The sequence below is a fragment of the Cynara cardunculus genome, assembly GCF_001531365.2.
Source record: "Cynara cardunculus var. scolymus isolate 2C chromosome LG 4, CcrdV1, whole genome shotgun sequence".
Classification (NCBI taxonomy): domain Eukaryota; kingdom Viridiplantae; phylum Streptophyta; class Magnoliopsida; order Asterales; family Asteraceae; genus Cynara; species Cynara cardunculus.
This window is the reverse complement of record NC_037531.1, coordinates 12469833-12476927: the sequence shown is the minus strand read 5'-3', so window position 1 is coordinate 12476927 and position 7095 is coordinate 12469833. Positions and strand designations below refer to the sequence as shown.

The 7095-nt window shown below is 36.1% G+C and overlaps 2 protein-coding genes across 2 annotated transcripts; both read left to right on the top strand.

Moving 5' to 3' along the window:
* The first annotated feature begins 606 nt into the window (after positions 1-606).
* On the top strand, positions 607-1870 carry LOC112510883 (short-chain dehydrogenase reductase ATA1). The gene is made up of 3 exons (XM_025116234.1): positions 607-659; positions 989-1248; positions 1329-1870. Exons 1-3 carry the CDS (start codon positions 607-609, stop codon positions 1868-1870), a joined length of 855 nt encoding a protein of 284 aa, XP_024972002.1.
* Positions 1871-3375: 1505 nt separating this feature from the next.
* Positions 3376-5491, top strand: LOC112511507 (squamosa promoter-binding-like protein 6). Its single transcript, XM_025117148.1, has 3 exons — positions 3376-4034; positions 4194-4342; positions 4734-5491. Exons 1-3 carry the CDS (start codon positions 3433-3435, stop codon positions 5333-5335), a joined length of 1353 nt encoding a protein of 450 aa, XP_024972916.1. The 5' UTR covers positions 3376-3432; the 3' UTR covers positions 5336-5491.
* The last annotated feature ends 1604 nt before the right edge of the window (positions 5492-7095 follow it).

Below are 7095 nucleotides of genomic sequence, written 5' to 3'. Positions count from 1 at the left end.
CTCTTTTTGAGTTTTTTTTTTATCAGAACAAGTCTTAATGGTTCATATATGTTCAGGGGCGGACGCAATGTTAAAAAGGAGGGGGAATGGACCCCAGTCAAAAACTCAAAAAAAATTATAGGTTTTACATGATTTATCTTTTACTTCTCCCATTACATTTTTCCACGGGCCCCCAACCCCAATCGAAACCGTTACTCTAACCAAAAAAGCTGTTGAAATCAATCATCAAAAAAGTTATTCGAAATCGACAAAAACACTAAAAAATCTCTCGAAATCAACCAAAAAACTTTAAAATTCCCTCGAAAACGTTGTAATTAAGTTAAAAACACATCGGACGATTTTGCGAGTCTTTAGTCTACCTTAAAGGTGACCTCGCTGAACAAAAATCATGGATCCGCCACTATGTTGTTGTGAACTTTCAACTATTTAACATCTACTAATTCAATTTTTAAACACCATCTAAATAACGGTAAGTTGCAGGATAAAGTTAGGTAAAAAAAGAATGTGAAAAGCATGTGAGTAAAGTATATCATCAACGACAACGCCATCTCTTAATTCCATATAAAGCTCAAATCTTGCATGATTTACCAACAAGAAGTGTCGAGAATGGAGTCAAGTGATCCTCCACATGATGGCGGGCAAAAGTTAGCAACAAAGAGGTTCGTTTATTTGTTTTGCATTTCATTGTTAATATAAAAAATGATGTTGGAACCACAAGGGTGGTACCTGATTGGTTTGAGCTTGGCTCTAAAGGTCAAAAGTACCTGGAGGTCCAGGTCAAATCCAAGTAGGAAAAAATTCCCTTTGTGGCCATGGAGGTTCAAATGTAGTGACTCTGGGCTATCTGCAAATAAGGTGGTTGTCCTGGGATTAGTCGACTCGCATAGCGGGTTGAATATTCAGGTTAATAAAAAAAATGATGTTCGTCTTTTTACGGATAAAAATAGTTGAAAGTTAAACTTGTATGGATTTGGTTTTTGGTTAGAAGGTTGATGGGGAAAGTTGCAATTGTAACCGGCGGAGCAAGAGGAATTGGAGGTGCAACAGCAACGTTACTGGCTGAGAATGGGGCACATGTTATAGTTGCTGATGTATTAGATGAAGTTGGGGCAAGTCTTGCCAAGTCTATTGGAGGTCGTTTTATACATTGTGATGTCTCTAAAGAATCTGATATTGAATACGTTGTTCAATTTGCACTGTCTTGGAAAGGAAAACTTGATATCATCTTCAACAATGCCGGAATTATTGGTAAAATACAGACCCCTTTTACATTTTTCGAATACCATTTTCATAATCTTTTATCTTGGCCCATGACAATATGGTTTCAGATAATGGAAGGAGCATCGCAAATATTGACATGGAAGATGTAGCAAATATGATTAATGTTAATGTCAAAGGTGTTGTACACGGTATAAAACATGCTGCACGAGCAATGATTTCAGTAGGCAGCGGAGGTTCCATCATATGCTCCTCAAGTTCAGCAGCAATCATGGGAGGACTTGCGTCACACATATACACATTAACCAAAGCAGCCATTCTTGGAATATCAAGGAGCACGTCGTGTGAGTTAGGAGTTTATGGGATTCGGGTAAATTGTGTCTCACCACATGGCATCCCATCGGAGATGCTTGTGAAGGCATATCGAGACCATTTAGGACAAGAAAATATGACCGTGGAAGAAGTAAGTGACAGAATAAGTCAGAACGGAAGTTTACTACAAGGGAAATGCGGAAGCTTTGAAGATGTTGCACAAGCTGTGTTATTTCTAGCTAGCGATGAAAGTGGATTTATGACTGGGCATAACCTGGTTATCGACGGGGGGTATACTTCGGCTTCTGTCCAAATGCGTTTCATCTATCAAGACCCATAATGAGGACCATCAGTTAAACACCACATAATTGTTTGCTATTTGAAGGCTGTGATTGAGTGATTTCGAAATTAGACTGTTTTTATATTTATAAATAATTATATATGTATTTTGATTACAACTCGCATAGACTAACAAATTTCCACCCGAATCAAACAAATGAATAGACCTACATGCACCCAACAAAAGTATATCCGCAAGTTGGCCCTTACGAGTCTCGACTCTAGGGATAACAAATTTTCGCTATCTTTTTTAGAGAACCATTGAAAGTTCCTATCCAATTTTTCCGGGTTAACGAAAAGAGAATCTTTCGTGTATAATCCTGCAATAATCTCGAATGTTCTCAGTTCCAGTGTCTTGAGGACCGAGGGACACGGATCTCAGCCTATAAATTTTGACATATGGGAAGAAACCACAGGGACAGAGCTCTCGTCATCCACCACCATGGCCATGGTTGTGGCTATCCCTGCTCCAACACCATCCACCATAGACCAACACCACCATCCCCACCCCTACCCTGTTCCCCTTCACCCGTTTTTTCTCCTCGCAATCCAAAACCAGTAACTATTTGGTGACATGGAATCCCGTTTCCCCATATGTTTTTGCTATCGATATATGAAGAGGGCCAGTCGCCATAGAAGATAACGAAAACTACAGTAACCAAAAAAGCAATTTTTGAAAATCATAGACCAAAAAGACAATAAATAACAAACCAAAAGGATGTTTACTCAAAATTACAACACTAATTATGGTAATAATCAATGGAGTCTTCTTGTAAATCTACCTTTTTTCTTTGTTTTTTGTTTTATTGCATTTCTCCCCCACACAACAAGTGGCTTGCTGATGACAAACCCCCCCTCTCAAAATCAAGCTCATCGATGGAAGCAGAAAACGCGCAAAAATGGTCTTTATTTCCTATCTATCGACATCACTTCCATCAACTTCACCATCATTAAAACGACCCACCCCACCATTTCTCTCATTCAAACTCAACCACACAACCCTTCCATGGAGTTTGAAGATTCACAATCCAATCTTTGTACTTTCGTTTTCAATTCCTAAAAGGTCCCCATCGCCTTCATAATCGCTAAACCCATCCTTCAATTCCATTCTCCTCTTAATCATTATTACTTGTTTATTGCTATCCCTCCGTTTCGTCCTTTGCTCATTTAGGCTTTTTAGCTTTCAGCTTCCTTTTCACCACTCGATAAATCGCTTTATCACTCATTCGAGCTGGCTCTAGTGCTCTTTTCCCATCTTGTTTTGCTTTTTGTGTTCCCACTATTGAAGCATATGCTTCACCTTATCTACTTCATCATTGTTTCTTGATTACAATCTCCTTTCAGACCTTTTGTTTTGCCTGTACAGCTTAATTTCCGATTCGAGATGGGGGTTTTGAAGGTTTTCAAGAAATCAAGATTCGTCGCATGATCCTTGTTTTTGTGTGTTTCTTGGTTTACAGTTTCATTTCAAAGCTTTTACTAATTGTAATTTGAGATGGGTTTTTGATAATCTTTAGTTTTCTTGAATTAGTTTACATTTTTATGCATTTAAGTTTCTAAAGAATGGATTCTTGGAGCTTTAGTTCTGTGGGCAAAGATTTTGCATCTGATGGATCTCTCTCAACTTCTGATGCATTTGGTAAAGATCAAATTGGGTCAATGGGATGGGAAGTCAAACCCCCTTTTGTCTTTGAGAACAATATGGGTTTGTTCCCAAATGAAATCAACATTCAGAATCAAGTGTTTGGGGACATGGATTTTCCTCCATTGATGATAAATTCTTTGTTCAATCCAGTTATGGCTGCTTCTCAGAATGCATTTTCTGAAGAAAATGATTCTAGTTCTAAGCTTGAATCTAACTCTAGAGAGTCTGGACTGTTTGATCTTAAGTTAGGTAGGGTTATTGATCCAAAAGAGGTTCAGAATTACAATCCTTCCAAGATTGCTCACAATTTGAGTTCATCAGAAGTTTCTATGCCATCCAAGCGACCACGAGAAGCGGGTTTCGGTTCTTCGATACCATTTTGCAAAGTTTATGGTTGTAATAAAAACCTCAGTAACTGTAAAGATTACCATAGAAGGCATAAAGTTTGCGAGGCTCACTCAAAGACTTCTAAAGTGATTGTGAATGGCATTGAACAAAGATTTTGTCAGCAATGTAGCAGGTTGATTTTCTATCCTCTTTACTGAAGATGGGCATGAATAGTTGCTAAATTGTTCAAAATTTAGTTGATTTCTGTCTTGATTTAAGTGGGGTTTTGCTGGTTTTGTGACAAAAGACCACCATCTAATGCTATTGTAAGCTCATGTTATGATGGATTCAGGTTTCATTTGCTGCGCGAATTTGATGACGGCAAGAGGAGTTGTCGAAAACGTCTTGCTGGTCATAACGAGCGTCGAAGGAAACCTCATCCGGGCGCTCTCGCTGAACGATATGGTAGATTGCTTCCATCCTATAATGTTGGTGTTGAAGGTACTCTTCGAATAATCTTGTTAACTAATTAATAGGTTGCTTTAATTGCATACTTGTAGTTATATCTCATCATTGACCTTCTAATTGATCTTAAGAGGAAAGTCCATGTGTCATATGTCATTTCTGTTTGTATCATTCCCCAAATTAGGATTAAAAGATGGATTCCATCTTGTGGACCAAAATCAATATGCTATTCTATTATTACCAATGGGCAAATATGTAATTTCAGCCATTGATTAAACTGGGTAACTCATGTTCTGCAAATATCTTCCTGATGCAAGTGTAAACAAACAGATGGCATCTTTAAAATCTTGAAAGTTTGATGCTTTTTCTTTACATCACTTGTAGCCATGTTTTCACTTTGATCTTTAAGGGATTTCAACTGAAACAGGTAATGAATCTAAGGGATCTACAAGGGCGATATCGTCTTTTCACATCCCCGACCACCTTCGTAGTCCGTATCAGCCGAAACATGAGACGGATGGAAGGTGGCAAACGAATCTTGAAGAGAATATGGCTCATGATCTTCAGTCAATTAGTTGCATTACTGATGAACAGCTTCATTCAAAATCTTTTCATCCTTATCACTTTGAAACAGATCCTAGATTTGACGGCGTCCTTAACGCACCAATTGGGCTATCAGGAATAGCTTCGAGTTCTGAGTGTGCTCTCTCTCTTCTGTCATCTGATCATCAATCTCGGAGTAGCTGTAATTCGTCAAGAATCCCGACGTCGACAAACATGTTTCCAGCCAGCCATAATCATCAAGATTCAGGACCGTTGGATACGAATCCAATGGTTGGGTTCGAGGGCGGTCTGCTGAAGTTTGGATCAAAAGACATGAATTATGATGATCTGGTTTTCCCAAATGAAGGGTGTACGATTGATTTGCTGCAGTTATCGTCACAGCTTCAGAGGGTGGACGATCATCAAAAGAGAAGATCGCAAATGAAGCTCGCAAATGGTGTTTCCGTAGGCCTCAGTATGACTTGATTAAAAAGCCACCTTGACATGCTCGTGATTGTAGTTCTCCGATTGCAAATATGTCGCCGGCGATCAAGCACTAGAATAAAAACCATCTGTTCAGTTACCCCTTTTCGGTTTCTTCCAATAAGATTTGGACATGTGTAAAGATAGGGGGCAATAATACGTAAATTAAATGGTTGTTTCATCCCTAACATGATGATGCTACTTATTTGGAACCATTACAGCAAACCTTGAACCACCGACCTCCAAATCTGGAACCAATACAACATCTCCACCGGTGATTCTTTCGAAGCTATGAAAGCAAAAAATCAGAAAATATCAACTACAGTTTCACAAGAACCAAACCACGGGGACGAAATCATAGAAACGAACCACCGGGACGAAATCGCCAACAACCCTCTTAGATCCGGTGGAAGAAATTTCCGGCGAAAAACCTGAGGGCTTAAGGGTTGTAGGGAAACGGTTGCCCGGCGTTGAACTGTGAAGAGATGACAGGGACGATCCAACATGAATAACTCATTTGATATATTTAAAATTATTTTTTCAAAAATCTAAAAGAGTAATATAATAATTTTGTTTTTGACGGTTAATTAAAATATTTAATTAAATTTTTTAAAAAATATTTAAATAAAGTAGTTACTTAGTATATCAATTATCTAATATATATCGTATTTTAAAAATATTTGTTAATCAAAGTGGATCATAGTAATAATGTTCACAATATTTCACGTGTATTATAATTTGTTTTCTTTGTTTTATGAAATGTATCGAAGTGTGTATTTTCGTTATTTTCATTGTTTTACAAAAGGTATTACATTGTACATCTTGTATGTATATATGGGTACCACAGTGAATATCGTTTGTAGGTATCACAATGTGCATCTTGTATTCACATAAGGTTAATCGGAATAAGGTTCACCGGAGAGAAAAAAGAGAACAGATGAAAGAGAATATTTATAAAATAAAATCCTTAAACTGTCCTTAATTAATATTCTAAGTAAAAATTACCAAAATTATTAATTTTCTAATTTAATCTTTCATTTGTAAGTGAGATTGCATCTCACGATTACCACAAACAAAACAGTTCTCATTTAATTAGTCACACATATATATATATATAACCGGAGTGATGATTTTTTGTAAAAAAACAAAAAGAAACAATAAAAAGTGAAAAGAAGGTGTTTTCATTTTTAACCTACTAAAACACCGAAAAAATAGAGGTCTCCAAATTTGACCTCTATATATGGATGTCGAAAAATATGACATCTATAAATGAAATGTTAATATAATATTAAGTTTTTATAATTATATATATATATATATATTGATTGATAGTTTAATATATTAAGTCTTATTGAGTTTTTTTTAGTGTTTTAGTTTTGGATTAAAGGCACTGTATATATGATGTTACCTTTCATCGACAATTTCTTAAGGGATAAACTTAAATACATCCCTATATCTATATCTATACCTATACTATATTATAAAGCATCTGACAAAAACTCTTAGAAACTATTTTTTATGCGCAAAGTACTGTTTATTAATGCATATTACTTAAAACTCAAGATTGCAAGTAGATTGTACATAAGTACAACTTATTAAAGCTTCATATCTGAATTCGTATAACTAATTTTAAATAAAAATAATCAAATATAAGATAAACATCTCATTTTAAATATAAAAAATTTAAAATATAATTAAGATAATCGTTGAATCCTAACAGAATACTTAAATATTATCTTTATAAAATTTATAATATTAAACCA

What these genes read in the sequence shown, in the direction of transcription:
- LOC112511507 (XM_025117148.1), top strand. Translation starts at nt 3,433, where the DNA reads ATGGATTCTTGGAGCTTTAGTTCTGTGGGCAAAGATTTTGCATCTGAT. An exon ending in TTTTGTCAGCAATGTAGCAG is followed by an intron (nt 4,035 to 4,193) that starts GTTGATTTTCTA and finishes TGATGGATTCAG; the next exon opens with GTTTCATTTGCTGCGCGAAT. An exon ending in CTATAATGTTGGTGTTGAAG is followed by an intron (nt 4,343 to 4,733) that starts GTACTCTTCGAA and finishes CAACTGAAACAG; the next exon opens with GTAATGAATCTAAGGGATCT.
- LOC112510883 (XM_025116234.1), top strand. Translation starts at nt 607, where the DNA reads ATGGAGTCAAGTGATCCTCCACATGATGGCGGGCAAAAGTTAGCAACA. An exon ending in CAAAAGTTAGCAACAAAGAG is followed by an intron (nt 660 to 988) that starts GTTCGTTTATTT and finishes TTTGGTTAGAAG; the next exon opens with GTTGATGGGGAAAGTTGCAA. An exon ending in CAACAATGCCGGAATTATTG is followed by an intron (nt 1,249 to 1,328) that starts GTAAAATACAGA and finishes ATATGGTTTCAG; the next exon opens with ATAATGGAAGGAGCATCGCA.